This window comes from Neomonachus schauinslandi, chromosome 10 (assembly GCF_002201575.2).
Source record: "Neomonachus schauinslandi chromosome 10, ASM220157v2, whole genome shotgun sequence".
Lineage (NCBI taxonomy): Eukaryota > Metazoa > Chordata > Mammalia > Carnivora > Phocidae > Neomonachus > Neomonachus schauinslandi.
This window is the reverse complement of record NC_058412.1, coordinates 51,147,289-51,163,933: the sequence shown is the minus strand read 5'-3', so window position 1 is coordinate 51,163,933 and position 16,645 is coordinate 51,147,289. Positions and strand designations below refer to the sequence as shown.

The window sequence follows — 16,645 nt, the reverse complement described above, 5'->3', positions numbered from 1 at the left end:
TGAATCTGGAGGCAGAATTCCTCTGCATTGGTATTTTTCCCCCAGGTACAGCTGGAGTTGCAACCACTAGTTTAGAGGCTGCAAGATAACCCAGGTAAAGATAATGAGGGTGCACTTGAAGAAGTCCTGAGACACTCTCCAACCCGACATACACATAGGGTTTTGTTGTCATTCTTAGGACCCTAATACCTCAGAAGCAACAGCCCACAGAATCCCCCAACTGCCAGGAAATCCTCAAGCTTTGTCCCTGCAAAGCATTATCACTTCATCTTAATTTGAAGCCAGGTGTTAAGGCCCCACTTGGGGCAGATCCCCAGAATTTGCTAGTTTTTAAAGTGCTCAGGAGGGGTGCTAACTCCTTCAGACCACTGGGGTTGGGAGGTGAATGGACTACCAGAGGAGGTTTCCCTGGAATGAGGGAGAACTGCTTTGGGTAAAGAATCTGCATTTTTGTCCCTCCCTGTAGGTCACAGTGGTCTTGGGAGACCCTCCCCACTCCTTAGATTTCTCTGGGGGAAATACCAGGAATGATGGGGCCCAGAGGGGAGAAGGTAGTTAGAAGTGAGTGGTGTGGTCCGGTATACCTAGAGTTGACCCCTGGGGCCTCAGTAAACCTCTGATAAGCTTGGGGTCATTCCCCCTGAGAAGGGATGGAATGTGGATGGTTCACTCAACACTGAATCAAGCTACGTTGATTGCTTGACTACCATATATTAAAAACTTAAACGGCAAACTGAAGAAAACATTGATGACAAATATATATAAAGGGTTACAGTTAATAAGTTTTACAACTCCAGTAAGAAACACTTTGAAGACCCTCAAAGAACAATGTGAAGAAACAGATAATTCCCAGAAGAGAAAAACACTGATATTTAATTGTTTAACTTTTGGTAGTCATCAAGGAGTCAAATTAGAACATTTCCACTACCAAATTATTAGCAAATGTTTATTTAAAATCACAATATTCAGAGCTGGTGGTGATGGTTCAAGTAGGTCCTCTTTTAACAATAGAAAATTCTAGATAGCTGGCCTGGTCTCACTGCTCCAATCCCCTCCCTCCTTGTGAAGTAGGTGGTATTATTCCCAGTTTGCTGATGCAGAAACTAAGACACAGAGGTCAAGTAACTCACCCAAAGTCCCACGGCTGATGTGCAGGGTCCCTGCTTCACTGGGGGTAGAAGTGTAAATGAATATAAAACCTTGGTGGTGGGCAGTTTGTAAACACATATTAACAATTAAAAAATGTTCGTTCCCTTTCACCTAGTAATTCTACATTCAGGAAATCCATCCTAAGAAAACGACCAAGATGAATCATTTTGTTTTCTGCCGCACATGTCAAATGATAGTACGTCCATTATGACGCTGGGCTACAGTGGCGTCATAACGTACGTTTAGTATATGGCATGACAATGGATACTAGTTCATAATAAAACGCTAAATGAAAATAAGTACAAAAAATGTAGGCTATGTATATACATATCGTAATGGACCGTGATTTCTGCGGTTGGTGGAATTGCGATTTTTAATTTCCTCGTCCCTTTCTCTGTTTTTACAATCAGCACTTACCAATTTTATAATCAGAAACAAAACCCTAGTGTCTTGTGGTTTGTGTGTGTGGCCGATGCTGTTTCCAGGACAAGGGGGCCAGGGCTCACCGGGTGGCGGAGGGGTTAGCCGTGGCAGGATCTCCGGGAGGCGCCGGGCGGGCCCCTGGAGATGGGGGGGGGGGGGGGGGGGGGGGCGGCCGGCCGGTTACTCAGCCGGGGAAGTGTTGCGGTCCGCGGAGGAGCAGCCCTGGCCGCAGGGCCAGTTCGAGCTTCCGCCGGCCGGAACCTGCGGGCGGGTGGCGCGGGCCCGCCGGCGGGCAGGCCGTGGGGAGGGTGGGGGAGCAGTCCCTGCACACAAGTGTCGCCATGCAGCCGGCGGAGAAAGCCTCCTACAAGGTCACCCGGGGTGAAGCTGCGTCCCAGCAGCCCAGGTGGGCCGGGGATGAGGTGGCCGGGCTGCGGGGGGACTCCCTGGAGGGGCAGGGCCCGGAGCATGGAGCCCTTGGGTGGCGCGAGGAGCCGGGAGAACGGGGCTGGGGTCCGCGCTCGCCTCCGGAGAGGTGTCCGGGGACGGTGGCTTCCTCACTGCCCTGCCGACCAGCGAGCCCCGGCCTGGCCTCCCGAAGCGCCTTGGTGCTCAGTGACAGCCCTCGCCCTCACGCACGCCCCTCCGCAGGGCCAACGGCCCGGACCCAGACTCCGCTTTCTTGCTCACCTGCCCACTCCGGACCCACGCTTACCCCGACGATGAGTGGGACCAGAGTGCTATTGGGAGCTACTACGAGCTGTTCGCGGCCGCACTGGGCAACCTGGAATGGTTGCGCTTCTGTCTGAGTCGGGACCGTGACAAAATTCCGGCAGATGACAAGGTAAGGCCTTGGAGCTTGGGGGCAAGAAATGAAGTCCTCTGTACGCACAGAAAGTTCCTCACATAGTGGTTCCCTGGCAAAGATCTGCCTATGGCAGATCCACAGATACCCTTTTCTGTGTAGTCACCTTCTATGAGCAGACTCTGCTCTGTAGGTTAGGTTGGGGACCCTGGGGCCCCAATCCTGCTCAGTCTCCTCCTACCCTCCTCCCGCCCCCACAGGGCTTCACTGCCATCCACTCTGCAGCCCAGAGTGGCAAGCTTACGTGCCTGCAGGTCTTGGTAGAGGAGTACAAGTTTCCCGTGGACCTGCCCACCAACAATGGCCAGACACCCCTGCACCTGGTCATCCACGGGGACAACAAGACCATGACCCTCCCCTGCATTCACTATCTACTTAAACAAGGGGCGGCCCTCAACACGTGAGTCCAGCCTGTGTCCAGAAAGTGTCTTGGAACCTGGGCAGATAGGAACCCCACTTCCAAGTAGGCAGATCCATGCAGGACAGGCAGAGGGCTGTGGGGTGACAAGGATTGGGTCCCACATAAAAGCAGTCAGCGAGCCCGCATGCTGTAGTAAGGAGATCAGGCTCTGGGAGAGGACAGACCTAGTTCACACCCCAGCTTTGCCATCCGCTAGCAAACAGCAAGACCTCCGACAAGTCACTCAACCATTAGCCTCAGTGCTCTGGTTCCCAAGCTTGTCAGCACACTGGAGTCCCGTATGTAGCTTCAGAAATACCAGTGCCTGTGTTCCAGTAAAAGGCTGAAATTGGTATGGGGTGCCATCTGAACTTTGGAAGGCCTAAAAGATCCCCAGGTGTTTCTAATTTGCAGCAAAGTTTGGGAATTATTTCCTGAGTGTCTTCAACTGAAATGTGGGAAGATGACATGAGACTATTGTGGTAACTGAGGAAATGCATGGAAGTGCCCGGATGGCCCATGGGAGACTGCACTCGCTCATATTTACAGAGCCCTGTGTGCTCGGTGCCAAGCCTGAGTTGGATACAGCAGTGAAGACACGGAAATTGTCCCAGCCCTCATGAAGCTGATAAACTAGTGCAGGAGCAGAGGGTGAACTAGCAAACCAATAAATGAATGAAATGACAGTGTAGTAAGTAGTTACAAAGGAAATAAACAGGGCAATGAGGTGATGAGTGAAAGGGGTAGGGCAGAGGACCTATTTTGGAAGGGGAAGTCACCTCTAAGGAAATAACATTTAAATAGCAGCCTGAAAACTGAGAGCAAGGCAGCCATGGACAGAACTGGGGAAAAGAGTCCCAAGCAGAGGGAACATCATGTGCAAAGATCACACGTTGGGAAAGAGTGGGGCAAGGTCAGAAGATGAGGGTGGGAAGGAGGCAGGGCCCAGGTCACGCAGGCCTTGTGCGCCATGGCCAGGCAGGGGAGGGGGCAGGAGGGCTGGCTGACTTAAGAGCCAATAAGTTTAGTGCTCTCTGAGCTCCAGCCAACCCAGCTCTTCTTCCAGCAGATCTTTACTGTTGCACATCCATATAGTCAGGCTCCCACCATTCATTTAGTCCAAACCCTCCTCCTACGGTTGAGGAAACTGAAGCTCAGAGAGGAGAAGGGACATAGCAGAGTCACCCAGTGGGCTAGTGGCAGAGCAGGTGCGGAAGCTGGTTTGCCCACCTCTCTGATGGGCAGATGGCCTTTGTCCTTCCTTTCTGCCCTCTTCCCGGCCGGCGGGGCGCTCTACAGTCAGACATGCAATGGCTCCACACCCCTCCATCTGGCAGCCTGCAAGGGCCTGCTGAGCTGCGTGAAGGTGCTGGTGCAAAATGGCGCCAATGTCCATGCCCGAGATGCCACGGGCTGCAAGCCCATCGACTACTGCAAAATATGGAACCACCGCGACTGTGCCCGGTGAGAGTGTGAGAACCACCCACAGCCTGCCACCCCTTCCCTCCCTCCCAGCCCTTTCCCTGGGGCCCTCACCTAAGGCTGAGCCTTTACCAGGAGGGTCTGGGCTGGGAGATAAGTCTGCGGAAGAGACCCCCCGGCCCCCCCCTCCCCCAGGATATTATTTCCAGGGCTTTCCACAGGGCCTCACCCCTTTGGGTTGAGCACTGCCCTTCCTTGCCCTGAGGCCTTGGATCCTCAGCAGGGGGTGCTGATCAGACTATCACTTTCCTCTCTCACCTCAAAGGTAGTGGGAGGGGCCTTGGGCAGTGGGGAATGGCGTCTCTGGTGGCTCCTCCCACCCTCATCCGGGCCCTCAGCAGCAGCCAGTCTTCCCAGCCCAGGGTGAAGCTCGGTCACTGGGGGATGACATACCGCCCCCCTTGGCGTCAGGTTCTTGAAGGATGCCATGTGGAAACGGGACAAGAAGGACTTTGCTCGTGAGATGGGGAAACTGAAGAGGCTCAAGGACCAGCTGGCCTTCATGGAACAAGACTACCTGACTGAGTATCAAGTAAGGGGGAAGGGGGGCAGGGGCGCCGGGCCCGCACTGCTCTCCAAGCAGGTGAGCACAGGAGGCCGTGACTCACAGGCAGTTAGAGGAGTGGCTGGTAGCAGTCCCACCCAGAAAAAGCCTCCCTCTCCCCATCCTCTGAAATTCCACCCTTAAAAGCCACTCCCCTAGGTCAAAAGTCTTATTTTGTGTTAGAGAGTAAATACAGCTTAAATTGGCAAGAAGTACAGCACCCCTCCTAGTGCATTGCCTCCTTCTGGATGAGGAGGAAAATCTCTAGCGAGTTCTAGGCCCTGCCTACATTGGGATTCACATTGGTTAAAAAGATCCATCCTCCGGGCGCCTGGGTGGCTCAGTCTGTTAAGTGTCTTAACTTCGGCTCAGGTCATTATCCTGGGTCCTGGGATGGAGCCCCGCATCGGTCCCCCACATCAGGCTCCCCACTCAGTGGGAAATCTGCTTCTCCCTCTCCCCCTCCCCCTGCTCATGCTCTCTCTCTCTCTCTCAAATAAATAAAATCTTAAAAAAAGGAAAAAAAGATCCATCCTTTGGGGCATGTAGCTGGCTTAGTTGGTGGAGTACATGACTCTTGATTTCGGGGTTGAGAGTTCAAGCCCCGTGTTGGCAGTAGAGATCACTTAAAAATAAAGTCTTCTAAAAAAAAATACATCCTTTCCAACAGACACTGAGCATTTCCTCTCTGCTAGGCACCTGCTGGACCCTGAGGCTCCAAAGACAAATGAGATGTGGTCCCCTCACTGAAGGAGCTTAGAATCTAGAATGGGAGGTGGGTTATATTCCCACAGAGGAGGAAGGGTCCAGGAGGATGCCAGAGAGATAATGCTTAAGAGGATCTTTAAAGATGGGCAGCAGTTGGCTGTATGAAGAAGGGAAGGGCTGACCAGGCAGAAGGAACAGAGAGCCCTGTGGAGAGGCACAGAGGTACAGAAGAACGTGGTATATGCCGAGAAGCACAAAGTCAGTACAGCTAGGGGAACAGATGTGAGCTGGAGATTGCCAAGCGAGAGATTTGGGAGGGGCTCAGATCTATGATGGACCTTGGCTAGGGAAGAATGGGGAAGTAAAGGATTTTAAGCAGGTATAATGATATAGGATGCAAGAGCCAGAAAACCCAGAGAGAAGATGCTGGGAATCCTAAGTGGATCCAGAAGTGGGGAGGGCTTCAGGGCTGGCAAAATCCAGTACTCCAGCTTGGTTCCAGCTGCATTTCTCTCCAGTTTTCTCAGCGCTGTCCTCTTTTAGTGTGTCACCCAGTCCTCATAGCCCCTTGTGTCCAGAGGAGGCAAAGCTCATCCATTCCCGTGGCTCTAAACTTTCCCAGAAGCCCCTTGCAGATCTCCCCTTATCTCTTATTGGCCTCAGTTGGATCCTATGTCCATTCTTGTGCCAATCCCTACAGCTAAAGGAAAGCCATGTGCTGACTGACCTGGGGCTGGGGCAAGGCTGATGGAATTATTATGATTGGCTTAGCCTAATCAGAGCCTACCTCCCGAGCTGGGTCAATCTCCGTACCACCTGATGGCTTAGCAACAGTCCGGGGGGTGAGACACTGAAACAAGGGGGTGGACAAGGGGCAGTTCTGTGGCAAGCCAAAGGTTCAATTCTAGTGGAGGCAAAAACAGAGAGGTAGACCGAGTCATGACCACCCAGCCCAGAGAGCCAGCCAACTATATCCCCCAACATAAAAGGCCCACCACTTCCAGAAGCCAATCCAGACTGGCTACCCCCAGTTCCAGGCCTTCCAAACCTTTCTGCTTTCTTCCTCCCCCATCAATCCAGAGATTCTCTCAGGGCAGGACATATCTCCACTATCAGACGAGGGACTTCTCTGGAGGTGGAGACTTGTCTCCCCCATGAGACTTGAGGTTTTCCGTAGGGCAGGGACTGGAGACCTCACTTAGGGCAGAGGCCGTATCAGGTTGGAGGTCGGAGAGGTTCTACCTGCCCCATCAGCCCAAGGGCTCCCTTCGGGCAATAGTTATCTCCCCGTCAGAACAAGGGCTCCCATAAGGCAGGCGTTTCTCTCATCAGACTTAGGCCTCCTGGGGTGCAACTGGATCTAGCCAGTGATACCTGAGGTTTCCAAGGGCTACAGCCACAAGGCCCCCCTCCACAGGAGCAGGGAGGAGGGGCAGCCCTCCATGACTATCTTGTACCCTCTGATGTTGCAGAAAGAGCACCAAATTCTGAGAGAAGCTGATTTCAAGAAGTGGCTCCATCGCAAGCAGCTGCTTCAAGGCCAATCCCTGATCCCCAACGCCAAGCAAGCACCTTGTGCCCCACCCCAGGCGATTGCCATCCCCCAGACCCCCAAGCACCAGGGGCCTCGAAAGAGTTTCTACCCCTCCCCAGAGGCACGCCTGCGGCAGACATCAACACCCAAGCTGCAGTCCTTGGGGACACCCACACCCATCTACACGCAGCCCATGGTCAGGCGGCCCAAGTGGTGGAATGTTAGCAACAATCCTGCCAGATGGCCCACCACCCAGATCGGCTACCCACAGGGCATCCGCCTGGGTGTGCATCCAGACCCCAGCCCGGAGCGCGACTTCCACAGCTTCCTTAAGGCGAGGTCTGACCGGCACGGCGGGGCACAGCTGTGCACGGTGGCCGGCAACCGGGTGGCACCTGTGCCCCAGCTGCCTTTCAAGGTGCTAGTCCAAGAGCTGTACCCTTCAGTGCGGCCACGCAGGATGAAAGTGCCCCAGGGCTTTTGCCCTGTCAGCATAAGGCACGTGCCCCGGAAGCGGCTCTCGGGTGACAACTTCTGGACTGACGCTCTGGCCATGAACCTGCGTGAGACATTTGATGAAGCCTTCCTGGCAGCTGTGCAAGCCCATCAAGGGCTCCCCACTCTGCCCTCCCCCAAAAGCCCCCCATAAACTTATTTTGGTAGGTTGTCAACCTGAGACAGCCCAGTGAAGGCTGAGGTGTGGTGATTCACGTTGGGGATGGAAGAGAGGGAGAGGAGTACTCACAGGCTTCCCACTTCCCACTCCCAAGCTTGAAGATCGGAGCCCCTTCTCTCTTAACAAAAGACTAGGTCCCAGGTCTCCTTTCTCCACAAAGAAATTCCTTGGAATCCCCAAGAGGTTTAAGCTAGGGCTGAGGCCTCAGAGTGGGCATCAGTCTATCCTGGGCCCTTGCATCATGAAACTGACGCTTTGGTGTCCCTACTACCTCTCCTCCCCCCGCCCCAGCCCACCAGGAACAAGGCTTCCAGGATAGGGAACCACAGGAAAATGCTGTGTCCTTCAAGGTTTCTGTAGTTCAGGGAGGCATAAGCAGCATATCCTGGGGGGAGGGAGGGAGGACCCGTGGCTTCAGTTGCAACTATACAAGCACTTGCACTTCCTCCAGGAAGCTATCCTGGATCCCCTGTTATCCCCTGGACACATCACTACAAATCATTCATTAAACAAACGTTTATTGAGTGCTTTCTATGTACCGGGCACCAAGCCAGGCACTGTTAATACAAAAACTGAAGGACAGTCCCTGCCCTCAAGGAGCTTACAGTCTAGTGGGGAGATAGACCAGCAAGCCTAGAGTGATTTGTGTGGTGTGCTGGGGGGGAGAGGGGACAAAGCTCAGAGGAAGTGAAATCTAAGCTGAGAACTGACAGAGAAGGTATCCAGGTGGGCAGAAGAAAGGGGAATCAAAGTGGCATCTCTGAATACAGGAGGCGGGGACACAGGGTGCAAGGTGGCAAGTGATGAGGCCAGAGAGGCGAGCAGGAACCAGACATCACAAGTTTCACAAACCATGCTAAGGGGTCTGGACTTTATCCTGAGGGCAGTAGGGAGCCATGGAAGGTTGTAGGCCAGGAAGTGACTTGATCAGCTATACATTTTAGACAACTCTGGCTGTGGGACATAGAAGGAGAAGGAGGCTGTCACAATAATCCAGGTGTAAGCTGATGACAGTGGGTGTGGCTCGAATCAAGCGATGTTAGGAAGGTAAACTTAACAGTTTTTAGAGATTGGATGAGTGGGAGGGGCAGAAAGAGAAAGCAGGGCTAGAAAGCAGGTTTCTGGTCTGGCTCCTGAGGGGTCTTGGGGCCACGGCAGGTACCCAAAAGAGGCAGGTTTGCAAAGGACAGCAGCAAGTGCCCTCTGGGCCATGAGAGTTGTCTGTGCACCCAAAGGCGAGAGGAACTATGGTTCAGAAGATCAGGAGGGATGCTGGGGCTGGAGGTCAACTCTTAGTTCCTCGGCAAAGAGTCCTTGAAGCCATCAGCTCGGATGGGCTCCTCCAGGGAGCCCACAACAGAACCCTGAGAAGCCCCATTGTGCATGGGGCAAATGGAGAAGCCTGCACAGGAAACTGAAAGGAATAGCAGAGGCAGGAGGAAGACCAGCCACAGGAGTGCCAGGGAAGTGCAATTCAAGAAGCTGGGGGTGAGCAGCCCTGTCAGATGCTGCAGAGATCCAGTGTAAGATATGAAAGGGTCTGCTGGATTTAGCACGAGAAGGCCACTGGCAACCCCTAGGAGAGAAGCCATGTCGTCGGGGTGAGGAACAAAGAAGGAGACAGCAAGGGAGAGCTGAGCCAGCTGCTGACCCAGCAGTGAGGATGATATTGGCCTCCTGTGTCCTCTACCTTGTCTTCCCTTGTCTGCATAGGATAAAAAGGCCTGGCCATCTCATTCCCACCAAGAAGAAACCAAAGTGTGCTACTTCTCTCAGCGAAAGGGAAAGGCTGGGATTTTTAAGAGAACAGGAAGTGCTGCAGTCAAGTGAATGACTTGGTGGGACTTGGGGCAGGATATAGAGAATTTCAAGCACAGGGGCTTCCCCGGCTTAAAGGTACCGCATGTGCACTGTCCATCTCCGCACCTGCCACTCTCGATCTGAGGTACAGGACATGGCAGGAACGGCTCTCATGGGGGCTTCACTCCCGTATGTACTGCTGAGTACTTGCAAGGCACTGTAGTTGGGAGTGCAAAGTCAGCAAATGCTGGTCTGTGCCAGGATCTGGCCCACCTTCTTAGAAGACTGAGGTCAGCTCCTCGGGAGCCAAGAGCACACAGAAGAGAGGGCCAGCCCTCGTGTGCTCTTAGAGCGACAAACCGTTTCTCCCCTCAGTCCCCTTTCTTAAAAAATAGGCTGTAACCCAGGCTGCCTGGAAGCCAATTTCTATTTTCTTTCCTCTTGGGCCTAAGATAGAATTCAGCCAGAAACCACTCCTTTTCCCCAGGGGAAGGCTTACAAATAGGATATTGCAGATGTTCCAAAAATCCCACCCAGTCCCAAACCGTCCCTCCGCTGCCCCCAGCGTCACAGCCATGGCGCCTTGGGGAAAGAAGAGATGGAAGAAAAGGGAGGGGCACGAGAAAGGCTGCCTCCACCCCCAACCCCCCTGACCCGGCTCAGCTCCTCATCTCTGCCCACTTCCCAGGAAGGGCCGTGGGAGCAGTCCCTCTGGGAGGGCAAGACCCAAACCCAGAAAAAAAGCCCCTGGAGCAGAAAAGCCAGTCCAGTCCAGGGCAGAAGGTCAACAGCAAGAAAGGGAGATGAACTTTCAGGATATTAAGGCAAACACTGCCACCTAGAATCTTTATTCAAATGGGAATCAGCACTTGGGACAGAAATCACAGTTCAACAGCAAAAACTATTTCTCCTGGAAGTGCCAAGCCATGGCCCCTCCCCACGGCCATCTGCCCAGAGAACTTATCCCTGTCTGCTCTCCAGCTTCATAGCCCCTGCCCTGCCTGCCCCGGCTGAGCCAGAACCTCCCGACCCACCACGGAAGTGGGCAGGAGGGTCATAGGGAGCTCAGCTCCCGCCTAACCAGGTGGCCTATGGCCTCCTGGCTAAGCAGGCTCTGCCATCCTCCTGGTGCCCTCTGAGGTCACGGCCTCTAGCAGCGTCAGATCTGAGCCAAGCTGAGCCCTTTGAGGAAGGTGGGGATGAGGGCTTCAGGGAGAGTCAAGGGAACGAGGGCCAAGGCTGGGGGAAGGTGCCTTCCAGGCTCACGGTCCCCGCCTAGTGCAGAGGCCCAGGGGCCCGACTCTCCTGATCTTGCCCCCGCATCCCCTCCCAAAGGGGTTCAGTATATCTTCTGACGACTGGGTAGAACGGCCTCTTTGATGAAGGAGAAGACAATCAGGATCCCTAAGCGTTTGCCCCGCTTGCCTTTGGTGAAGTAATTGGAGACCACGTCATCTGTGGAGACACAGGCAGGGGGATGAGTGTGTGTGTCTACATGTGAACATGGATCTCCCCACCTGGAGCCCAAGTGTCTCCATCACAAGGCTGGGCTCGGGCTCCCCACACAACCCAGGCCTTCCTGAGGCGATCCCACCATGACCCCTGACAAGCCCCTTCTCACCTCCTGGCTGCATGGTGGAGGGCAGGACGTTTTCCCCAGCCGACAGTGACACAAAGAACGCAAACGGGATTATCCACAGACAGAAAGTGAAATAGGCCAGGACCTGGCAACAAGAGACACTGAGAGAGGGTGCCCCGGAGGTGCCAAGGGTGGGCCCCACACGGCCACCATGCATCTTACAGAGGCGGTCAAGAACGCACAGAAGGCCCCACACCTGATCTCTGAAGGAGGCCAGGGCCCAGGAAGCAGAGGCAGGGCAACCTCAGACATGGAGAAAATTCAGTGGGGAAAGGTGGAGGCTGAGGATGACCGAGTATGACCACAATCCCCAAATCCTGGGCACTAGGACAAACAACTCCTCTGAACTAAAGGAAGCAGATGGAGGGCAAAACCATGACTGACCCATCTTCCCCCCAAAAGTGACCCTGTTCTTCCCAGGGGTCAGAACTGGAGCAGCAGGGTGTGGAGAACCCCTGAGAGGAAAAAGGCTTGGCAGTCTGCTGGGAGGAGCCGGGCTTCAGGGCTGCAACCCACCCAGCCCCATGAGGTCTGCATCAGACAAGGCCACCCCAGTGCCCTGTCCTGACCTCAGGGTGTTAGGCTGTGATCTTGGGAGAACCAAAGGACTCCCTGGGGGAGAGCAGTGACCTCCCCGCCTCAGCCAAAGAGATCCCTCCTCCTCACCCCACATCACTTTCTAGACTCATCAATACTCTTTTTTTAAATGCGTTATCCCTGAGCAGACTATTTCAAACCCCAGCTAAGTTCACAAAGCAAATCATGCAAGTCCCCTTTACTTCCTTGTCCCTGCTAATAGTTTGATGTACTGAACACTTCTTACCTCTGAGAAAGGATAATATTCCTCTGCAAAAAACTGAAATGCTAGGTAATGATTCACCACCACTAGCCCTGTTGAGGAAATGAAGAGTCAGTCAGTTTGGGGGGAAGAATATAAAGCTGGACTTTTAACCTTCAAAGGCCCCTGAGAGTTGGGAGTCCTGAGTCTTAGTCCTGATTTTACACCCAACTCGGAGTATGGCTATAAGCCAAGTACACTACTCTCCAGAACTCAGTTCTCCATCTGTGAAAATGGGAGGATTAGCTCCTACCTGCCCACTGCAGAAGGCATTTATGAACAAAATTAGAAGGCAGATAAGAAAGCTCTTTGAATGGTATAAAAATGAGATTTGTTAGGTAATCCAAAGCACCGTGACCATTAACCTACTTTTAAATGGATGTGAGTCCCGAAGAGTGCCCTCCCATGGGCAGTGGGCGCAGGAAGTCACAGGGCAGATAACATACTCCCAAGAGATTCCACTCTGAACTGGGCAGCTGGGAGAGGGCCTCAAACAAAGAGGCTCTCACTCCTCAGGAATAAAAGGGCACAGTTTGGGGCACCTGGGTGGCTCAGTCATTAAGCGTCTGCCTTCGGCTCAGGTCATGATCCCAGGGTCCTGGGATCGAGCCCCGCATCAGGCTCCCTGCTCTGCGGGAAGCCTGCTTCTCCCTCTCCCACTCCCCCTGCTTGTGTTCCCTCTCTCTCTGTGTCTCTCTCTGTGAAATAAATAAATAAAATCTTTAAAAAAAAAAAAAAGGGCACAGTTTGCTAGATGCTTTGGGGTGCAGTTTTAGGGTTCCTCCAAATTCTGGGGGAGAGGGTCCTTTCTCATTCTGCCCCAGGGTAGGGCTCACTGGTCTAAACTGGTATGTTCTGGACTGACACCCACCTCCTTAGGGTGCAGCCACATTTATGGAGGAGAGAAACAACCTGCAGATCCTGGGGATGGGCTGCTCAGAGATAGGCATCCCTGCCTGTTCTCATGGTGAGGTGAAGGGCAGGCACCAGAACAAAGCCCCACTCAAACTGAACACCCCGCACATCCACCTCACAGCCAATGCCACGTCTTGTCTTTCTTTCCTCCTCTTGCCTTTCCCCTTCTAAGGCAGAGCTCTGCCGTGCCTAGCCACACTCTAGGACTGGGGAAACTGGAAGACAGATGGTGCCTGATGCCCACAGATCTTCAGGAAAAGTCTCTCAGGCATCTAAAGGGCAGGTTGGGGGAATGACAAAGGGAAGCCAGGAGGGCCTGCTACTGGGGGGATGGGGGGGGGAGGGTTCTATCCCCTGGGAAGATGCAGAAGGGGTCTGGTCTCCAGGGAAGGACTCTCCACACCAACCCCCACCAAACACATCCTCTGGTAGAATCACACCAAGGCACTCAGGGAAGAGGCTAGTCCTAGCTTTAACTGGGTGCCCTCCTTGTGGGTAATATTCTCTTTCCAGATTCTCCCACAGAAATAGAAAAGTAGCTCTAAGAAACTCCCAATTACATCTCATATCCTGCCCAAAGACTAGATGACCAGTAACGATTAATGGGAGAAAAAACAATCCTGGTAACCAAACACTTCCCAGAATCTTTTCTGGGGATATCTATAACCGCCTACTGTGTGTCACCTGAGTCCATCATCAAGAACCCAAGGCCAGAGAGGAGAAATGACTCCCAGGATCAGAAAGTAGTGCCAGCTTAAAGGCAGAACGGTCAGGGTCCTCCAAACACATTTGTCTACCCCAGCGCCGGCACCTGCAGGGGGACCCACAGCCCCATGAAGCTTGTGTTAATCAAGACTTTGGGCCAGACGACTAGACAGGGAGCTACCTGCCTCCCAGGGTAGGGCTTTGGGCTTTTCCTGGCCAAGTGGTTTCTTAGAGCCCATAACTACACAGAAAACCCACCTTTTTTCCCTTCTCAAATTCACCGCCCTGGGAAAGACCTCCCTAAGTATCCCACCCCCACCCCCTCATCACCCCAAATACTAGTCACTAGAGCCAAGGAGACTCTAGGCTCCTCAAGTGTAAGAAGTCCATGTTCCCAATCAGCCTGGCCTCCTGGAGGACCCTAGTGGTTTGCCACTTTTCTCTATATCCCCATAGTGCCCCAGACTGAGCTGGGCACATGCAACCACCTCGACGGCCTCCCCAACTCTGCCCCCTCTCACCGCAGGAAAGGATGAAGTTAGGCGAGGTCAGCATGATGAAGGGGAAGGTCTGGAGGAGGCCAAAGTAGACGAGGTTGGTGAAGAGGCCCACGCCAATCATGAAGGTGGGGAAACGCTCAAACACGTAGAGGCCAATCAGCACAGCTGTGGAGAACTGAAACAACGAGAGGTACACAGTGCAGGGAGCCTCTTCCAGGCAGCCTTCTTGGTCTCACTAACCCCCAGCCTGCTCTGGGCAACACTAGGTTCATGCTTCGATCTCTCCCTATTTCACAGTCCTCCCCAACCTGTCTCTCAGCTCCCAAAGGGCAGCATCTTTTAACGCCATTCTCAAAAATTTTTGACAGCAACCCACAGTAAACGTTATAAGATCAAAGTTCAAATTTCAATTCTTTTCTATTCTATTCTGTTTTTTGAAAATGCTGACCATGACCTACTGAACTGATGACACAACCCAATAATGAATGAGACCTACAACCTGAAAAACACTGTTCTGAAGAATTTATAGTTGTCAGCGCTTAACAAATGGCAGTTGGTAGAATAAAGGTCTAATTCCTGTACCAAAACCCTCAGGCCAGGCCTCTGAACCCAGAGCTGAGTGCTATGGTCTCGTCTCCACTACTAACCCTCTACCCCAAGCCATGCCCAGAGTGGCTGCTGACACCAGGTGACTTGAGAGGCACTGGACTTCTCCCATCCAAATGGTCCCAATCCCCACCCCTTCCCACAGCTGGCAGGAATCTACCCGCCAGCAGGCACTCCTGGAGCTTTGACATCAATGGCAAGGATTGTGTCTTCAGGAACAGAAGCCTTCCATGAGACCTCAGGAGGGCAGGGACTGGGCCAGGGAAGGTGTCTCCCTCTTAGGACAAGTCACTTGATCTGAGGACAATGAGTACTCTAACTCAAGTACTCAAAACTGTTCTTAGGTAGGTTCTTCGTAGTTCTTCGTAGGGGTTAGAGACAACGGGAAACAACCAAGCAAAGGCCAAGCCATGGTCCTGTCAACACAGAGTGTGCACTCAGCTGTCACCCTAAGGAACTGAGAACAGGGTCTGCAGTGAAGCGCTGCTACTTGGGGAAGGGGCGAGGGAACACCTGGACCCAGAGAGCAGACTCAGGAGACAAGGTGCAGGTGAAGGAGGTAGGGGTGGCACCCTCAGGAAACAGCAGGGACAGAGATCTCACCATTCATGCAAAACTCCCCCTACTTCCTCCTTTGAGGCAGGGCAAAAGAGGGGAAAATCCTGGGGAAAACTGCCACTTACCCAGATCATGTATTTTATGATCCTGCTGGTGGCCACTGTATATTCTTCTATCAGTTCTGCCAGGTAATAGAGTCCAGCCGCTGGGGGGGTTGGGAAGAGGAGCAAGCAGGGAGAACATTAGCCAGAGTCACTCCCACTATCCTGGTCTTTCTCTCTCTGCAGCTGGGTCCCCATCAACCCCTCATGGACTCCCTCACTAAGGAACAAACCGAACAACCCATGTGGGGTCTTCCCAAGCCTGAAGAAGCAAAACTTTGTCCGGGCAACTGAAAAAAGATTTCATAAAACTGAATGGAAACCTGTATCTGATGCCTCAGCACAATGCTAACCTCTGGTCCATAAAGGGGCATTTCATTCACTCATTCACTAAATATCTGTTGGGCACCTGGTATGGGCCAAGTGCCGCTCTGAGTGAAGAGAGAACAGGGTAAGACAGGCAAGGTCCCTTCCCTGACCCAGCGCGGGTAAGTGGGGGTAGGGAGAGGCGTCAGACGAGCCCAGTGTGACAAGTGCTACTTCAGAGAAAGGACAGGGCACCACCAAACCCCATAAGGAGAGCCTCCCGGAAGAGGTGAGATCTCAGCAGAGAGCAAGAGTAGGAACTAGCCAGAAGGGAAAAGCGTGTCAAACTCCGAGAGAGTAGGCAGTACGAAGGGCCAGAAGCGAAAGGGCGGGGATAAGTGTCCGGGAAAAGTTCAGCGCGATAGGCCCGCGAGGGTGGGCACGGCAGCGGTTGGCGGTGCGCGAGCTCGGGCAAGGGGCACTTGAGTCAGCCACTCCCAGGCGGTGCCAGGGCGGATTTAGTGACACGGGGAAGGACCCGCGGTCCCACGGGGCTGCTGGGGTCAGCAAGAGGGGGCAGGATCCGGCGGGACAGGAAAGGGGAGGGATGCGAAGGCCGGGAGCACCGGACAGGAGTCCCCCGTGATGCGACCGCCTTCGTGATGCGACCCCCGACCAGCACAGATGCCGGGAGAGGAGCCCGCGCGGACCCGGGTCGCGCACTCTCACCGACGGCCAGCGTGATGAAGGCCACCTGGATGAAGAGCGAAAGCCAACTCAGCACGTACATGAACCACATGGCGCCCTCGCCCCGCCCGCCCCCCGACCGCCGGGACGGGCCTGCGCGCTTCGGCTCCGGCGACACGGAGCCGCCGCCACCGTCGCCGCGTCCCCGC

At 53.8% G+C, this 16,645-nt stretch overlaps 2 protein-coding genes across 2 annotated transcripts; one reads left to right on the top strand and one right to left on the bottom strand.

Annotated features, from left to right (window-relative positions):
- Positions 1-1,913: 1,913 nt before the first annotated feature.
- Positions 1,914-7,754, top strand: ANKRD53 (ankyrin repeat domain 53). Its single transcript, XM_021699117.1, has 6 exons — positions 1,914-1,978; positions 2,224-2,416; positions 2,638-2,837; positions 4,137-4,301; positions 4,731-4,851; positions 7,044-7,754. The coding sequence occupies exons 1-6, from the start codon at positions 1,914-1,916 to the stop codon at positions 7,752-7,754; spliced, it is 1,455 nt and encodes a 484-aa protein (XP_021554792.1).
- Positions 7,755-8,295: 541 nt separating this feature from the next.
- On the bottom strand, positions 8,296-16,645 carry TEX261 (testis expressed 261). The gene is made up of 6 exons (XM_021699085.1): positions 16,479-16,645; positions 15,468-15,547; positions 14,200-14,353; positions 12,044-12,111; positions 11,203-11,305; positions 8,296-11,036 (listed from the first exon to the last, which is right to left on the bottom strand). The coding sequence occupies exons 1-6, from the start codon at positions 16,546-16,548 to the stop codon at positions 10,921-10,923; spliced, it is 591 nt and encodes a 196-aa protein (XP_021554760.1). The 5' UTR covers positions 16,549-16,645; the 3' UTR covers positions 8,296-10,920.